This window comes from Mytilus californianus, unplaced genomic scaffold (genome assembly GCF_021869535.1).
Source record: "Mytilus californianus isolate M0D057914Y unplaced genomic scaffold, xbMytCali1.0.p SCAF_1, whole genome shotgun sequence".
Lineage (NCBI taxonomy): Eukaryota > Metazoa > Mollusca > Bivalvia > Mytilida > Mytilidae > Mytilus > Mytilus californianus.
Window position 1 is genome coordinate 75874872 of NW_026262581.1, and position 20741 is coordinate 75895612.

Below are 20741 nucleotides of genomic sequence, written 5' to 3' on the forward strand. Positions count from 1 at the left end.
CCTCAAGAGTGTAAGGGAAGCCACTAACTGTTGGTTACAATGTTGGTCCTAAGTTTGATTGTCTCGCCTGCAAGGTTAAGCTTTCGTTGTCAAGTCCGTAGTTCAGATACTATAAACATTGATAAACAATAAGACAACTAAATTTTAGGGAAAGAAATACTGTTAGGTGTACATGTTCGGCAGGATTCATATGATTGGCACTCATTTTCATGGTTCATTGGGCAATTTAAGTTTTCAAAGTTAAGTCTGTTTCCAAGCTACTTAGAATAATATGTCAACTTTGAAATGATTGTAAGTGTTGCAATTTTAATCTTATCATTGGCTTTATTCTATAAAAATACATACAAATGATACATTTTGTTGATCAAACAGTTTATTACTGTTTTCTTTTTACACATTATTACTTGGATGGAGAGTTGTCTCATTGGCACTCATACCACATCTTATTTATATTAGTGGGGAAAGGGACAGATAGATTGGCTTTTGGTTGTTTGACCTGCCTAAGATAGTAGAAGAAAATTATGTTGTCTGGTCTGTGTGTCAGTCCATCCATCCCATACCATATTAAAATTTTTGGTAGTTTACCATGAAGGATTAGTAACATAAATTTGAAACTAAGTGTTGTAATCTTAATTTAAATATTGTCATTATATTATCAAAATAACAGGAAGTCGAGATATGTTTTTGATGTTAATATCTTTTTAGTGACAGGCAAAGATGTTGATTGGGTTTTGGTTGTTACTTTTTTTTGGTTGCTTGGTATTTATGTTTCAGAAACATATATTATATACATCCGATTTAATATTCGTTCATATCTGTTTATATCATAAATGTTTTTTTTTTTTTCAAAAATATAACAGATGTATTCCTATATATTTTTTCGTACAGGAACTTATGAAGCAAGTGATGTTGTATACAACAAGGTGTTAATGACCTCGGTAGATACAGATAAAAGTAAGCCAAAAGACCAGTTAGAAAAACCACAAGCATCATGCACAAGCCCTTCTGAAAGTAAAGATGATAAACTGGTAAATCCAGATGTTCTCCTACAGCAGTCACAGGCTATGGCATTGCCTCCCCCATCGACAATACCCGATTATATCTCAAACCGACGTCCACTAGTCATAGCATTGTCACCTCAGACGTCCTCCATTGTGCGTCTATCAAAAAAGCAGATGAAACAGAAAATAAAATCCAGGATGACTGAAGATGAAATGAGAAGGAAAATGGAAAAAGTTCTCAAGAGTGGAGAATATAAGATGAAAGTGGGACGTCTCATTTTTTGGGACTTTGGTGGACAGTATGTTTATTATACAACACACCAAACATTCATGACTTTTAGAGCTTTGTTTCTTGTTATTTTTGATGGAAGCAAAGGATTGCACGAACAGGTCCCTGACGTGTTGTGTTTTCCAGGACAGCATACGACACCAACCCCAGCAGGTAAAATACTGTTAATAACATGGTAAGGTCTCATACATCCTTGGCTTTTAAATTTTGGGTTTGAGTGTTCCTGATTAAGGTATGTCAAGCATGATGGTGATTAGATGGAATTTTCATGTTACTGAGTAACTTAACATTCAGCTGTGAGTGAATCGCACCCTTTCTGTGATCACAGTGATGGGTTTTATGCACATTGAAGCAATGATAGGCGACAGTGATTTGGATACGAAAATCAACTTCCTAGACTATTCAGCTACTCAAACCCAAAAATATCATTGATAAGGCAAATATTAAGGGGGACAATATTTTACTGATGTCAAGTGATTAAGAAGAGACAAATCAAGGTAATAAACTAGTAGTCTGAATACACAAAAAGTTGAACATGAAGCATTGCCATTTAAATGACTCTTGTGCGATTCCATAAAGTGCAAACGACTCTCAGATAAGTTCAGAAAATGTAAATAACCCGATTTTAATAATCTTTTGTATTTTTAGTATTTTTACAACACTGGGTCAACTGCATCCTGACCTATTGTAAGGCTGTTTATCGAGGCATACCAAAGATCTTGTTTGTTGCTACACATAAAGACAAAATACCAAGGGTAGGTGACGTATTATTAGATGTATATCGGCCTTTCATGCATATCGGATTTGTTGATATCTGAAACGACTGTGTTCCAAATCAACAGAAGTAATTTACAATTTATGACAAAAGTAAGGAAAATCCGTTTTTGCAATAGAAAATTAAATATAGAAAACAGAGAGACAACATATTGACCGCAAGAAAGAATAACAAAATACAACAGTCAACAATCAATAAAACTAAAGATAAAGCAGCATATCTCACACAAAAAAAGGTCTGCCGATTTTGCTTGACATATGACACCTATGGTATTATTCCTGTTACAATCTGTTGATGAGTTATATCAAGTGAATAATAGATTATGGATTTCAAAACATTAATTGTCTGATTACGGTGTACACAAGACATATATCTGGAATTTCATGAAAATGGAGGAAATATGGAAGCCTGTTTTTCATTTTATATTTTATTTCTTATGAAAGAGTGTCTTTCTTTCTAAATATAGCCTTTAGATCAAGCTTAACCGATTATGTTGCATTTGTTGTATCCGTTATTAACTCCAACTTTATAAGACTTAATCTAGCGTACTCTGACATGTTCAATTTGTTGTATCGGTTATCAAATCATCCTTTATAAGACTAGGTCTAGATTCCTCAGATTTGTTCTATTTGTTGTATCAGTTATCAACTCCACCTTCATAAGACTATATCAAGCTTACTCAGATATGTTTCATTTATCCGTTATCAAATCCTCCTTTATTAGACTAGATCTAGCTTACTCAGTTATGTTCCATTTGTTTCATCTTTTAACATAATTCTTCTTTATTAGATTATATCTAGCCAACTCGGTTATGTTCCATTGGTTGTATCCATTATCCACTCCATCTTTTAAAGAGTTGATCTTACTTACTCGATAATGTTTCATTTGTTGTATCTGTTATCAATTCCTGCTTTCTGAGACTATATCTAGCTTTCTGTGTAAGTTCTTTTGTTGTATGTTATCAAATCCTCCTTTATAAGACTATATCTTGCTTTCTAAGTTACATTCCATCTGTGGTATGTTATCAAATTCACATTTACAAGAGTAGATCTATCTTTCTTGGGTGTGTTCTATTTGTTGTATCTGTTATCGTCTCCATCTTTATAAGAGTAGATGTAGCTTACTCGGTTATGTTCCATTTTTTGTATTTGTTAACAAATCCTCATTCCCTCAATTATCACATGACCAAATAATATTTTTCATCGGAATTTCCTTTTTAGAAGATGATGGTGTCTTAGTTGTGAATTGCCTTTTAGCTCACAGTCTGAAAGTGCCATTTCTTGGCGTCTGTCTTTGTCGTTCATCAGCTATCCGCCGTTATTGTCTATCCACTTTTGATGTACAACTGCCGTCGTAAACGTTAAAAAAATAAACGAGAGCAACTGTACATGGCATAAATTTAAGCAAACTAAGATTTACATGTAAGTCAACACGGTTGTCTATTGACCCGTCATAGGAGGTATTGTCCCTTGAAAGACATATGATTTTGTTTTCAGAAACCATAGTATAGATAGGGAAAAACACAATAAGATCTACAAATAAGTCAATTTGACAGAAATTGTCAAATGACTCCTTATATGAGTTCTCGCCCATGAATTATTATTTTACATTTTTTGAACTTTTTGCAAAAACTGAAATAGAGAGAGAGCAACAGTAAATAGCTAAAATGTTGTGTAAAATAAGACCTACAAACTAATCCAAAGGATGAAATTTATCAATTGACTTCTTAGAGGAGTTATTGCTCTTGAAAAATAATGTTTACCATTTTTTGCCTTTTATTCAGACACTTTAATAGACATAGAGCAATATAGCATATAACAAACAAATCTACAAATCAGTCAACATGGCCGTAATAATCAACCGACTCCTTATCAAAGTTATTTCCCATGAAAGATGAATTTTACCAATTTTTTGCATTTTTGTCAAAACTATAATAGATAGAGAAAAACATCAACGTCAAAAATTATCAACAAAATAAGACCACATGACTGCCAAAGACTCTTTATAGGATATATTGCCCTTAAATGATTATTTTTATTTACAAATTTTCATAACTTTGCCAACTATTTCTAAAAGTTTAATAGATATGTTTAAATTGCAAATAGTCCAAATGATCATCAATAAAAGATCTAAAAAAATGCCGTTAAATAAGATTAACAAATTAACAAACATAAACGATTGTAATCAAGGTAAAAATAAATTGAGGTACTTGAGAGCCTCTTGTATTTGAATATTAACAATCGTAGTGTAGGAAATATTGTATCTATATCGTAGATATGCCAAGATCCATTTTCATTTTTTTTTTAAAGTATGAAAAAAAGAGTGAAATAAGGGATCCTTAATGTTAATTGTTCTTGAATTGAAATGAGTCTTTGCTATTTTTAGAACTTAAGGTCATGGAACACATGTTTTTATTATCAAACAAAATATGATCATTTTGAAAACATTTGAGCAATGTACCATTTTTGCATGTTAACTCAAATTAACAAGTTAAATCATGTTCCCACTCTAAGAATGGGGGCTAAATCATATTCTCCTTATCCGTCCATCCATACGTCCAACAGATATTTTTGTCACACTTCTCGCAATAGATTTCATATTCAGCCAGCAGCTTGACAATGATGATTTGTAAATGTGGGGACTTCAAATAACCCTTTCCTGTTGAACGATACTTTGAATTGTTCAATATTTTGAATGAACTTAAAATTGTTTTGTCACACTTTGCTACAGTCTCTAGAATATTTTCATATTTAGTCAGCAGCTTGGTTGCGATGAGTTGTAAATCGTGAAACCTTATCGGATTCGATATACAAACTTGTTTGGATTTTGCTTTGATTTATTAAAACATGTGCTAAGCCTTGCAATCAATATTTTTGATGTAAACGGCTTGATTTAGCTGACCCACTCTATATTAAGTGGGAACCTAACACTTTGACTAAAGAAAATTTGACTCGTTTAATTTTCATTACATTTTGACAAAATATCAACTTTGACCTGTTGACAAAATTTTCAAGAAATTTGAACCTCACAATTTACAAGAATACTTGTTTTGGATATTTAGCAGTTTGACAAACAATAATTTTGATAATTGAGAAGCTTGATTTCTCTTTTACTTATAAAATGTGATTATACGGTTGAGCTAACTTTTAAAGAGTTAACTCCCCTAGACGTTCTGTGACCTCTTAAATGAGTTCCTCCTAGTAAACTAGTAAATTGCGTAATAGTTGTTTTATGTCTCTGATTGTAAACTGTTTAAAACACCAAATATTGATTTATCTAGTACCTCTGTATTTCTTTATAGGAGAAAATCGAGACACAGCGTAAAGAGTTATACAATGGAGTAGAAGAGTTATTTAAAAACCACGAAGGACGGCATCATCTGGTACTTGATAAACATATATTCGTCAATGCAACAGACAAAGCAGATCCAGAGATTGATGTCCTAAAGAAAACCATCACAGACCTTACGTTTGAACATCCATGTTGGGGAGAGAAAATGCCGAATGCTTGTGTCCCCCTTGAACTTGAGATTGCTGAGTTGGTAGCTAAAGGGAAACAAATTTTGTCAATTGGGGAACTTGAAGAATTAAATGCCATCAGCCAGGTGTCTGTTCTGTTTCCCGAGGAGCTCAGCGATTTTCTACATTTCCATCACTCTGTAGGAAAGATAGTCTACTTTGACACCCCACAGTTGCGAGGTTTTGTGATCATCAGCCCACTTCTTCTGGTGGAAGTAATGAGATCCTTTGTTACAGGTATTTTATTATATGATTTCCACTTTGATGCTGTTCAATATGGCAATAGTACATTGTTTTAATAAACATTATGCGGAATTAGTTGTGAAATGTGGGAACATTGTTCGGGAGGAGTACGTATAGCCTATTTTATTTCTTGTCACATGCTACCGCTTTCATTTTTAGTGCATCTGACCCGAGAGATCAAGTGAGCTATTCCCCTCAAGCAACAATCATCATTGGTATCTATATTAATAACTGTGTCCGTACGATGATCCCGCCTTCCAACCAACATGGCCGACATCACTTTAATAAGATCATAGGGGTAAAATGCTAGTTTTGTCATTTATCTTGAAAATCGCTATAGATAGAGAAATTCTTACTGCGCTGAAATGTTTAGATAATATCTACCCACTGCTCCTGACATGAAACTCTCCGACGACTTTTCATGGGAGTTATTGCCCTTAAATGACTAATTTTACACTGTTTTAATTTTCGACTATTATCTTAAAACTGTAATATATAGATAGAAACTTTAAAGAAAAAAAAATAACCAGAAACACAAGATCTTCAGGTAGGTTAACATTACTGGAATTGTCAGTTGACTCCTCATCAAGGTTATTGCCTGCAAAAGACGATTTATTATCAATTATTTTCGTTATTGCCTATTTCTTTTCTTTGAAAACTATAATAGATACAGGGAAACTTTAAATAGCAAAATCGATCAACAAACAAAGCTCTACAAATATGTCAACCTACCGAAACCATTGAACGGAGTTATTTACATTTGTGTATTTGCCAAAAGTCTTGAAAACTATAATAAATAGAAAGAGATTGGAATGGTAAAATTATCAGGAAGAAAAGAATTACGAATAAGTCAACATGGCTCAAGCGTCCGTCCGTTGTGGACACCGGTTTAAGATCCAGATGATAAGAACACACTCTTTCATACTAATGTGAAATAAGGCCTTTGGTATATTTCTGCAAACATTATATGTACTATGGATTCATTTATTTTCCTGAAAATCAATTTCGTGGATTGAGAAAAAAATGTTTTGTTGATACTGATTTCGGGGATATGTCACAGTCTCTACACAAGCCTTTAGAAAATGTGTACTTCGATGCATATTTAATTTATGATTTATGTATACCGACGGAATGCACAAACATTGGTATATCATAAAATATAATGAATCCTAAGTATTTAAATATATGATATAAATAAGAGCAAATGCAGGATTTATGTCAGTTAGACAGCAACCCAAAAACAAAAAGTAAAAAATTTAGAGACAAACACACATTTATAATTTTTGTTATGATTTTTAAGTATCCAAGAGGTCTGTTTTGAAATCAAATGATTTTTTTTTCTTTGTTGTTTTATTCAAACTGGTCAAGTCTGCACATTTATTGTTTGAACATCATCCGCAGATGTGCATATTTTGATAAAAATTCGCTGAATAATTTTGAGACAAATCTCAATTTTTGTTTAAAAATAACAAATTTTGAGATATAGTTTTGTAAACGGAAAATATCCCAATATTGTGGATAGGAGGCCAATGAAATTTTGCATAGTTGTTGTCCATAATATGAAGTTATGCATATTAGATTTTTACCAAATCACAAGTTTTGAGGAACATCTTTTTGCTCTCGGATTTCAATGAAAACTGTTTTGTTGGTATAACCTTCTGCTCCAAATTGATTTCTGCTGTAAAAAATTAATTCCTGTAAATAAAAATATTGGGGAGGGGGGGTCGTTAAAAAAAAACCACACAAATTTTGAGAAACTTCTTCCTATGCTAGAATTTCAATAAAAATGTATGTGATGATACTCCAAATTCATTATCTATGTTCAAGATTATTCTTTGAAAACTATATTTGATATTACTACCATACTACATAACAAATCATAGTCACTTCAGATTTTATGAAACTTTATATTTACTAAGGACATTTCCGGAATTTTTTCCTTGTTTTCAAAATTTTATGTAACTTGAAACGGTATCAAATGTATTGCTGTGTTTGTATCGAAAATTGTTTTTTGATAATGTACCACACACAAAAATGTGCAGGCGGGGCCCAACCTGACATCGTTATTTTTCTAGTAAAAGTATTCTTTGCATTGATTGTCGCGAATAGAAATTAAAAATTTCTATGTATTTTGGAGTAAATATTAATATTGAAATTAAGGACAGGCTAGTATTAATAGCAGATTATTTAAACTTCCTTATTTAATTTTATTTTACAGATATAACCTTTTGGCCAAAGAAAGGTCACATCAGAAAAACATTTGAAAGGATGTCCGGAAGTGGAATAATACAAAGAAAACATCTGTATCATATTTGGAAGCAAACGCACTTTGATAAAATATTACCTTATAAAGAGTTCATATTTGATATGCTCATCCATCTTGATATTCTATCAGAGCAGCGTAGATATGATACTGATACAGGGAGTCGGCTACCAGTGGAAAACTTCTTTGTACCCTGTATGCTCATACAAAGAAATGATACACGTTTCATGACAGGTGAATGCACACCAGAGAAAGCTATCAGTTTGGCATTCATTTTCAAAGGGACAATTATACCCCCAGCCTTGCCAAATCGTCTTATCAGCGCATGTCTCAGTATGTGGAGTGTGAAGACATATGAAGGGAAACAGCTCTTGTTTTCAGGATTTATTGGATTATCATTCGATATGGCACATGATATTGTGGTATGTGTTGAAGGCAACAAGATTCTGCTTTACATAGTCCATAAAACTTCTAACGGACTCATCGTACCAGATATTGCCACTGGAATCAAGGAATGCATGTTTACTACATTAGAGAGAATTTCAGAGTTCTATCAATCCGCAGTTCATGCCTCACCTAACAGCCAAAAGCTACCCTTCCACATTGAATATTCATGCTCCAGGTTCGGATGTTTTATCACGGAAGAGGCAGCATTAACAACTAATGAATGGGTCTGTGATAAACATAAGCTTTTACATAAGAAAGAAAAGTGGAATATTTGGCATCAAGATCAGGTATATATAGATAAGGTTGTTAAGAATAGGTTTTACATCTTTTGTTGAGAGACAAAAGGTAAATAAGGGCTCAAAACTAAAACATGTGATGTACAGGCTAGGATAGGTAGAAACGAGATCATCTGTTGATGACAATGGTAAAACGGCCCTTAAAACAACGTGTGATGTAGAGGTTGGGATAGGTAAAAAAGGGACTGTCCTGTTGATAACATATAAACCTAACCTAACATATAATTAACAGAACAGTATAGGAAAAAAGAGCTGTTTGAATTCTTCCCCATTTTAGTTTTAAAAACTGAATGCTGTAAAAAAATTGACATGGCAGTGCATCCTTCTTAAAAACAAAGGTGGAAGATACCAAAGGGACATTTAAAATATGAAACCGACAACACCATGCAAAAAAAAAGAAGAATCAAACCTGTCAACCAAACACTACACAGAAAACTCAGGAATGAGCAATTAAAAAACAGGGTTGATTTATTACCATTGTTAGGGACAAAATTTAAAACTTTAGGATGAAATTAAATATTTTTGAAATCTGTCGGCAGTTGTTAAGATGTTAATCGTGAAGAAAAAAGTTTTTTTCCCAATATAAAAATTTTAAAAAAATGTTTTGCTTCATGTATTTTATTGATCACCCAAGTGTGATTGCAGAATTTACATCTTTTTGCGTTGATCAGTAACATTTTATGCAAATTCAAAATAACTACACTACAATTACATTTTTTTATTAATATCTTATATAGTTCAGCATGCATTTATTCTGTCACAGGGCGAGGGAGTAACCCACATGTTTTAAGCAAAACAAATAGACCGTAATACTATATTTGAGTGAAATATCCCAAGTGATTTTAAATGTGATTGGTAATCATGACGTGGATATGAGCCAACATCATGTGTTAACAAAAAATGAAGATCAAAACGGTAATTAATGTTGAAATCACTCAGGTGTAATTCAATTGTTATTTAGGTTTATCAGAGGATGTAGGCTCATGTTATCTGTCTGTGCCATATCCATATATCCCATTCATTTGGCATCTGAAGGGATATAACACTTCCAGAAATATGAACTTGTATTTCCTTTAAGATCCCGAATGACATATATAATCTTCTATTAACACTTCACAATTTGTTTATTCTTGATTTCAATGGACATTAGCTACGAATTAAACAAAAACATTAAAAAAGCGGAATACAGGAATAATATTTCGCTATTAGTAGTCAGTTAAGTTCAATTTCGTCAAAATAATCTAGAAACTATCGCTGATGTATTACTGGCTTGCAGGACAATAATCCAACTAATTTGAATCCGTAACAATGGGACCTTCAACTATAACTTTAATTATAACTATAGTGTAGATAGGTTACTTATGTGTTTATCATGTGGCTCATTCATAAAAAAAAATAATGTCAACTTTGAAAGACAAGGTAGACACCTGTTATAACAATGACTAATCCGCCACAAAAACATTCATATACAGGCAAAACGATGATATACATATATTGTTTCTCTATAACATGCATTCAAAGAATTGTCATTATACGAATATACGTGCTTGTCTGTCTATTTATATTTATATTCATATCTGAGAGTCTTCTCGATTGATAATAAGAAGACTTTTGGTCTAAAATACGCATGCAATACTGATACATTAAAATGATTCTATGGATAGTCAATTGTGTTTTTTTACAATTTGTAATTTGAATATACGTTTTAGTATGATATAAAACAAATATGGAAATTTAGGTCAAATGGGTGTAAATTAATTTGATAGCTAATGCCCATTTAATATAATAAATGCATAAATTTTTTGAGCAATATTTTCAGAAAAAAGAACAATGTGAAGAGAACTGTCAAGGTAAATAGCATTAATTAGATAATATCATACTGTTTATTACAGTGGTTTAACCCAACAGTAGTGATTACTTATCTTTTCCCTTCTATTCTTCCACAGAGAAAACATTTTTGAATGCAGGGCATTAATAATACTTGGTACACGTCGTCTTTTACACGTATAACAAAGCCATACTGGGTTGATTTCAGTACTTGCCGATAGTTCATGTCTGTTTTTCTAAACTTTTTCTTACCAGATAATTTGGTTTCAATCAGAATGTACGATCATATCCCCTCAGACTAATGTAAGTTTTGGATTAGGTAAATGTTAAGGTTTTATAGGGTTTTTTTTGGCAATATATCATTTATGCATATTTATCCAAGTAGCAAAAACAGCATGAGCTCCAATTATTTTGGGGTTTTCCAATACTGTGGATTCATTATTATTCGTATTGTATTGACACCTATTTGCGTAGATTTAGTGGGTAAACGTGAACCACTAATTTAAATGTTCAACTAAGTACATGTTTTCCATGGGTTTAGTCTGTGATATAACCACGAAATCAAATATCCACGAAACTACAATTTTTTCTCCACTAACCAAAATTGGTAACCAAGAAAATTACTGAATCCACAGTAATAAAAAGAACCACTTTTTCTCCATTAATCATAGACATGTTATGACGGGTGTCACATGTAAAGCAGGAACGGCTTACCCTTCTGGAGCACTAGTGTAAAGGGTCAGGTGAGCTTTTCTCATCACTTGTCGTCCGTCGTCCGTCGTCGTCGTCCGTCGTTAACTTTTACAAAAATTTTCTCCTCTGAAACTATTGAGCCAAAGTTAACCAAACTTGGGCACAATCATTATTGGGGTATCTAGTTTTAAAAATGTGTCCGATGACCCGGCCCACTAACCAAGATGGCTGCCATGGCTAAAAATAGAACATAGGGGTAAAATGTAGATTTTGGCTTATATCTCTGAAACCAAAGCATTTAGAGCAAATCTGACATGAGGTATACTTGTTCATCAGGTCAAGATCAGACAAATCAGACAACCCATTGTTGTGATGCTGCCCCTTAATTGGTTATTTTAAGAAAATTTCGCAGTTTTTGGTTATTATCTTGAATATTATTATAGATAGAGATAAACTGTAAACAGGAATAATATTCAGAAAAGTAAGATCTACAAATAAGTCACCATGACTAGAATTGTCAATTGAACCCTTAAGGAGTTGTTGCCCTTTAAAGTAAACTTTTAACAATATTTCGTAAATTTTTGTAATCTTTTAAAAAATCTTCTCCTCTGCAACTGATGAGACAAATTTAACCAAACTTATTCACAATCTTCATTAGGGTATCTAGTTTTTAAAATGTGTCCGATGACCCCGCCTGCTAACTTAGACGGCCGCCATGGCTAAAAAGAGAACATAGGGGTAAAATGCAGTTTTTGGCTTATATCTCTGAAACTTAAGCAAAAGTATAACAGTTGCATTATTTCATGCATCAATTGTAAACAAAAATATCAGGTGAGCAACACAGGCTCCTTGGAGCCTCTAGGTTAAAACTAGTGTTGCAAAAAAAAATCTATGTATGATATGTTGTTATTCGTTCTTTTGTTTGTTTTTTTTTTAATTATGATTTTTGTATTGCCTAATCTTCTTTCGATGTTTTATGCAAATTTTATTTGTCCGAAAAACACGTACACAATTTAGTGGGGGACTTGAAACATCGTCTTTTTATTACTTTTGAATACATTCTTACGTCATTTTAAAATTCAAATCATTCAATTAAAATTTTTGGGATAATATTTGATTTGGAAGAAATCCAATTTACCTGTTATTGCGTTAGAATCAATGCGCCTTCCTCCAATCAGTGTTAAAAGACATGTCCTTCCACAGTTCCTTTTGTATTTCAATTCCATTTGCAAAAAAAAACATAAGGGGCACTTTGATGTAGTACTCTTGGTGCATAGGTTCTTGTCAACGTCTCTGTGTATGCATTTGACGACGGCCAGTTTTAATATACTTATTTGCATACAGCCATAATTGTATGTGCATGAACTTGTGCGTGAACTTTCTAAGAATATATTTCACTTGTAAAGGAAATGTAGGTACCAAACAGTAGAAGCAACTAAAGGTCATTTAGAGATTACTTTCAGTTCTCTATCAATGGTTGTTTTATGTAATAGTTAAATAAATGGACAATCTCACGGAGTTTTATGACATTTTGCAAGTATCTAGAGCATGCGGAACTCATCTGACTGTAAAATCTAATAATGCATAAATAGAATATAGCAAAACGACAGACAACATCAATCCAAATCAAAGATCGCAAAAAAACATGTCTTTCAATAATTGTGACACAAACACGTCATAACATCAACCAGTTTATGCTTTTTTATACCAATGAAACTTGTGGTGTGTCAGGCAGTTTTCCTTTTCAACCTTGTTTGAGGATTTTTTTGGTTAAGTAAGTTAGTATAATATGAACATGCACACGGGTTAAGTATCGAATGATAAATAAAACAGTGTACAATGGAGCTAATGGTAGGTTACTACTGAGGAATGGAAAGTTGACAATTGGAAATCAAATATCGCCATGTTTCTCATAGATGTTACTTTGAAATCGTCAATCTGTGTCGATTTGAATTATTGATTTGTGTCAGTGGTATCCTTTAACTTCGAGTTCAATGGAAATATAAGATGAAAACATTTGTTGAAATGTGGTTTTGCTGATTGACAAGAAATCATCAACATATCTTAAGATGAAATTAAAGAAATTTTGATTGAAACTTAATCCTGCATAAACTGGAAAACTGCATGTGGTTGATATCATATGTAAACGGTACACTTGTATTGGGAATTACAGTGATTATTCTTTTGTTATGTATACTTTGTAAAACAAATAACGTCGTATTTACAAAATATTTGACCACCTACGGTATTGGATTCACTTTATTTTTATCAAGTATCACTTTGTACACATTTAGGTTTACATGAAGGTGCATTGAATCAGAAACCAAGTGATATCGAACTTCAACGATTTGTGTCACCGTGTGACGTTACAACAGTACGAGAGTTATCCATTCACCTTGGTATGACATTGAAAGAGTGGGAAGACCTCAGAGAAAATTATGATCGGATTGAGATTGTTAAATGTAGAATATTGGTCGACTGGAGAGAAAAACATAAAGGAAGATTTAGCAACATCGCAAAAGCTTTAAATGATATGAAACTCGATACCCATATGCTTTGTCGAGTAAGTATCTGGAAATATAGTACACTTTCTGTAAAATTGCATAATTTGGCTGTAGTCATATTTTGGATTATTTGGTGTCTAAAATGAAAGGACCGAAATTAAACACAGCAAACAAGTAAATGCAAGATGCAACTAAAATGAAAATAATGTTTCAATATGTAATTAAATTTGATGAGAAAAACATCAAGTACATTAATCACATAACTATGAGGGCCAAATGATGAAACAGTGTAATTAATTACCTTTTTTGCTATATTTGGCAGAGTAATTTAATTATAACAACATTTAATTTATAAAATCTAATCTTCAATGCATCTCTTCTCGTCAAATTTATTGCAATTAAGTATGACTTAATGTTTGTTTTAAAATTAATTCTAATTTAATATTTATCTGACCTTTGTTTGTCTTCATTAATCCCCAACAACTAATATTGAACAATAATTTCAGCTTCAATCAAAATATGATTTTTTCGTAAAAAAACCCACGCCATAATATTCCTTCGCCAAAATATGCCATTTACGATATTGTTTTTATCTGATGTTTTTTTTAATGGCACATGCACCGATAATCCTTTGAAAAGGGTCTATTATTTGTAAGTTGTGTAAACATTTGTTTTTGACTGAATCATTGATGTTGATGATTATCTGATTGAGTGTATAAAAGTATATCTGTTGAAGCTTGTAACCATTGTTTTTACTATTGGATTCTTGTTCAAAGAATAACTCTGAAAACATATCTATATCTATATGAAAACAATGTCTTTGGTCGTATTCGCATTGAGATAAACTTGAAGTGGTGTTAGTGTTTTGAACACGTAAACTAAACTGTACAACGTTCCCATTGATAAATATCCATCTTTACATGTAGTTTAAATCAGGTTTTGACGACATGCAGTCGATAGTCAATATTGGTGGTGTGCAGGTTAACGGTGCATAAAACTAGATTTTAAAGGAGTGAATTGTATGAGGAATATTTAAGGAAGAAATATCGATTGAAATAAAAATGATAAAATAATGTTTTGAATTAAGTTGTATATACCAATTTTTTGGTCCATAACTTAAAATAATGCTCTGTAAATATTGCGAAGGAAATAAAACATTTTCCCAAGAACTAGTACCTGTTCACGTGGGTATTTCAATTTTTGCAACATGAATTGGCCAATTAAGTAAATGCAATAGCTATTGTTCTCTGTCAATTAGACCTTTTAATTTCTCTTTGAAAAGCCAATCATTCATTGATCAATTTGGCTGTGAAAAATAAACTCCCAGTGATTAAGATGCATGTACCAATACTGAAAAAAAAATTTGTAAGAGCATGAGATAATAATTACTAATTTATGTCAATGATAGAATACTGAAGAACACATTTTAGTTTCATTTGGTCAATATTCAATTTCAAGCAATGTGCATTTAAATTACTCCTAGATTGTGACTGTGTGAACAATTATCATGTACTGGTAATTAAAACCGGTATACAGATGAGAACAAATTTAATGTGAATACAGTGTTTATTACATTAAACTAATTACACCCCGCTGCAAAGCAGGATGTATACTGTGTTATCCTTGTCTGTCCATGTGTCCGTCATTCCGTCCCATGAAATTTCCGTCTCCTTTTTCTCAGAAACTACAAATCAGAGCTTTCTCAAATGTATAATTAATAAAGAGATATGAAATTCATGTTATATGGCTTCATGACAGCATGCTTTATCGTGTGACGTGGTTTCAAAGTTATCTCTCATCAACTTCCTGTTGACCAAATACCTATGTACTATGAACATATAAGCCATGTATGAAAATTTGGTCACATTATTCTCATAAACTACAAATCAGAGCGTACTGAAATTTGTTATATGGTCCTATGATGCATGCAATACCGTGTGCCGCGGTTTCAAACTCATCGCTCATCATCTATCTGTTTACCGAATACTTATATGTTCTAAACATTGTGTTGAAGACCCATTGGTGGCATAGGGATGTTTTCTGTTCTTTGGTCGGGTTGTTATCTCTCTGACACATTCCCCGTTTCCATTTTCCATTTTATATTAGTCATGTATGACATTTTCGTCGCATATTTCTCAGAAACTTCTAATCAGAGTTTCTTTAAGATTGTTATATGACTTCATTTCAACATGCTATACCGTATGACGTGATTCTGATTCATCTTTCATCAACTTTCTGTTTACCAAATACTTACATATTCTAAAGATAATAGCCATGTTTGAAGTATCGTCATACTTTATTAGGGAACTACAAATCAGAGCAATCTGAAATTGTTTACATGGCGTCATCTCACCATGCTATACTGTGTGACAAGGTTTCAGTTTCATCGCTAATCAACTTCCTGTTTACTAAATACTTATATATTATAAAAACTGTCGTCATATGTTTCTAGGGAACTACAAATAAAACGTTCATTAATTCTGTAAGCAGGCTTCATGTGAACATACTTTACCGTGTAATGGGTTTTTTGAATAATTTCTCTTCAAATTCCTGTTAAATGAAAACTTGAAGCGGGGTATTCTTAAAACAATAACTCACAGTTCTACTTGTTACAAAATGGTTAACAGTTTGATGTATTTAAAACATGTCGTTTTTGAAATGAAAACAACACGTTATAAATATCATGCATCCGAAGCGCTTTTTCTTGATTTACCTTCATCAGGAACGCTCGAAGTCGACTATTTTAAAGCCATGGATGTATAAGAACATAAACAGTAGAAGAGCTATATGACGAAAAAAGGGCTTAAAAAAGCCAAACATACAAACGTATATAATCATATATGAAAATTTGGATATTTTTTACATTTGAAAGTTCAAAGATTCTGCACTTTAACAATTTCGTATCAATATAAAAATAAGGATATGTGTTAGGATTATTGCAAATGAGAAAAATATCCACAAACGTTCAAATGAAGTGGATTTAAGCAATTATAAACAACCGTATGGCCTTCAACCATGAGGAAAAAACACATACCGTATTGTCGGCTATAAAAGGCCCAGACATGAAAAATAAGAAACTGATAAAACTAACGACCTAATTTATAACAAAAAAAATTACGACATTTATGACAGACATGAAACAAAGAGACCCATTAAACTACAGGCTCCTGACTTGGGACAGGCACATAAAGAATGTGGCGGGGTTAAACATGTTTGAAGGCGCCAACCTTCCCCGAACCTGGGACAGTGGTGTAACTGCACAACATAAGAACAAACTATAAAAATGAGTTGAAAAGGGATATCATAAGCATGTTGAGTATGATTCAATGAAACAATGGTTCACATTTGATTTTAGTACACCCCACAGTGGTATAATGCTGCACTTAGAAGTAGTCATATGAAACTTATTTCCTTACATAATTGTGCGTAAACATAATATCAGAATATATGAGGTATACTTTAGCTAGATATGTTTTGGATAGCAACCCAATGACACAAAAAATAATCAGGTTGGTTTTATTCTATGTAACATAATCATTGCAGGCAAAAAGGATAAGAATAGAACGATGTGGTACGTATTTTTCTATTTATTTAAAGCTACAGTTGATTACTGATGTTCAAATGTCACAAAACATAGATAACCAGTGACAAACATTCCTTTATATATTACAAGTGATAAACAGTCATTGATATATAACCAGTGATAAACATTTATTGATATATAACGAGTGATAAACATTCCTTGATATATAACCAGTGATAAACATTCCTTTATATATAACCAGTGATAAACATTCATTGATATATAACCAGTGATAAACAAAATTCCTTGATATATAACCAGAGATAAACATTCATCGATATATAACCAGTGACAAACATTCCTTGATATATAACCAGTAATAAACATTCATTAATATATAACCAGTGATAAAAATGCCTTGATATATAACCAGTAATAAACATTCCTTTATATAACCAGTGATAAGCAATCCTAAATATATTACCAGGGATAAATATTCCTTGATATATAACCAGTGATACATGGTCCTAAATTTGTAACCAGTAACAAACATTCCTTTATGTGTAACACGTGATCAATATTCCTTGATCTTTAACCATTAACAGTCTTTGATCTTTTAACACTTGGTCTATAGCCCATAATAATATTATTTGATCTGTAAAACGTGACAAACATTCCTTGATTTATAAAAACTAATGAAAGATACCTGTTGATTGTAAGCATTGGCAAACGTTCCTGATGTACATTATAATAATCTAAACAATAAATTGAACCTTTATATTTTTGGTACGTCCGAAGTGCTCTTCTGAATTAACCTTAATCAAAAACGCGTAAACAAAAATTAAAAAGACAGAGTAGTTCGTATATTTGAAGAGCTATGTGAACAAAGGGGATCTAAATGGAATAGACAAAACCTTCTTAGGTACTTAGTAATCTTTACCTTAAGAACCGTAATTATAATTGACAAATTTATCAACGAACAGTTTAATTACTGTACGAGATATATATATATATAACCAGTAATAAAATTCCTAGATGTATATTGAGTCATAATCTGTGACCAATTTATAACTAGTAGTTATCATTCTTTGTCCTAGAACTAGTAACAAAAGTTCATTTATTTGTAACCAGTGCAAGATATTTGTGTATCTTAATAACCTATGTCAAACATTATTTATCTGTATTATATAATCAGTGACACACATTTTTGATTTTAACAAGTAAAAGTGTCTCTTTGATAATTAGTTTATATGATATTTTATAGAAAACACTTCACTTTTATTAATTTGGATCAAAGTTCTCAATCACTTGCACGAAGTGCTCCTTTTTGAGAAAGTTTAAATTTTATACATTTGAATAGGTCACTTTAATAGACCTTTCACATTTATTCACACTTAGTTTAATTTTGCAAGAACTCGAGAATATAAGATTTAGTGTTTCTAAGGCAAATTGCAGTCTTTTATCTCAATGTAATGTCCTGTTTAATATGTCTTGAGCTTGTTAATTCTTACAGAAAGCAGGGAGGAATACATGGATTTCATTCCAACCGATGAAATACTAGATGAACTGGCACAAGTTATAGGTGTAGTATCCTTCCAACTGGGTATAGAATTAGGATTATCTATAACATCATTAGACAATATACAGTACAACAATGGCCGGGATTTAGTGGCACAATGTAAAGCAATATTATTTCAATGGAGAAAAGATCAGAGCGTCCGACCAACCATAGAAGTTCTGCATAATGCTTTGGTAAATGTCGGAAAAGGATCTCAGTGTTTAGAGGAGATAATTAAAAGTAAAGGAGTGAAGAAATATATTCCCGAAGAGAAGGAAGTTGAAGTAGAGAAACAAGGAAAAGATAAAACATTCTTGAAAAAACTGAATCCTTTTAAGAAGAGGAAATTGTAAAAAAAAATTTAAGTTGGTATTATATATAACTAAAACATACACCATCCCGTTCTATGGCTGTGTGTGAACTTTACGACACAATTGAAATCGGTTTTGATTTAATTTTCATGCTAGGAAGATTCACATTCAACAGAATTAAATGTACTAAACATGGTTATTTAGACTGTTCAATTCAATTATATAGTTTAACATAAAAGCAGAATAACACAACACAGTCAAATTAAGTTGTTTAACTTTGATTGTTACCGAAATCAATTCATCCCCTCAGACAGTAGATCTAACTGAACAGTGCTTTGTAATATTGCAGTTATAATCATACTTTTTGAAGTCACAAACTTTGTGACGAAACGAAATACACCCTACAATCTTTCGAAATTCATTTTATATCGAATACGACTACGACTGCGAATACCTTATTAAATCCAATTAAAGGTTCCTTTTCCTAGCATAAACATATATATATATATATATATATATAAGTGCCTATAAATAGCAGCACATGACATACAAATCTATGGGAGTTTCCATTTCTTATTTCAAAACAAGTACTAATAAATCTTGACACTGATATATTAATATTTTCAGAATCCAAATTATGTATTATTTTCAAGGCAGCTAAATTCAAGTGCAACATATACATTGAGCTGCAAAAGTTTCTTATCATCTACATCCGATTTCACCTGGATAGATGCACGCTTGATAGAGCTAGTTAGTCTAGCGAAATATTGCGTTTATTTTCATCATTTTGTAAATATTTTAAACATTCTTATATTTACATACTAAATAGTGTGTTAAAATTACATTGTTAGGCAATCTATCTATATATATATATATATATATATATATATAGTTATAATTATACAGTATTATTTAAGATATATTACATTAAAAATTAATGAATAAATAAATAAATAACTATCCTCCATACAAGATAGGTTAAAAAATAAATAAATAAAATATTTACCATTTGTAATACTAAAAACATAAACTACATCACTACTATATGTATATTTAGTCACTGGAATGCAATTTTTTCTTATTTCAAAACAAGTACTAATAAATCTTGACACTGATATATTAATATTTTCAGAATCAGTGGACATTAACCAATTAAACTGTTCGTACTTTGAAATATATATATCCAACAACATACAGGTAACATTTTTCAGAAATTATACGATTTCTCGAAAAAAAAAAAGTAAAATAGCAAAACTACCGAACTCCAAAGAAGATTGAAAACGGAAGTCACTTAACAGATGGCAAAATCAAAAGCTCAAACACATCAAACTAATGGAAAATAACTGCCATATACCGGACTTCGTACAGATTAGACTCATTCAGTCACTAGTTATTTTAGCTACTAACATTTCATTTGCAGGTTTGAGACACATATTTACTCAAGTGGTAGGTCAATGATCTTTTGTATGCAGTTTTATTAGCATTGTCACATC

At 31.9% G+C, this 20741-nt stretch overlaps 1 protein-coding gene across 2 annotated transcripts in view; it reads left to right on the plus strand.

Annotated features, from left to right (window-relative positions):
• Positions 1-19447, plus strand: part of LOC127707473 (uncharacterized) — a 40250-nt gene extending 20803 nt beyond the window's left edge. For both annotated transcript variants that reach the window (XM_052212008.1, XM_052212018.1), the window contains 8 exons: positions 889-1443; positions 1939-2045; positions 5367-5820; positions 8045-8823; positions 10652-10682; positions 13647-13915; positions 17400-17427; positions 18893-19447. In XM_052212008.1, coding sequence (XP_052067968.1) covers positions 889-1443; positions 1939-2045; positions 5367-5820; positions 8045-8823; positions 10652-10682; positions 13647-13915; positions 17400-17427; positions 18893-19290 — 2621 coding nt within the window. In that variant the 3' untranslated portion in view covers positions 19291-19447. The remainder of the gene's footprint in view (positions 1-888; positions 1444-1938; positions 2046-5366; positions 5821-8044; positions 8824-10651; positions 10683-13646; positions 13916-17399; positions 17428-18892) is intronic.
• The last annotated feature ends 1294 nt before the right edge of the window (positions 19448-20741 follow it).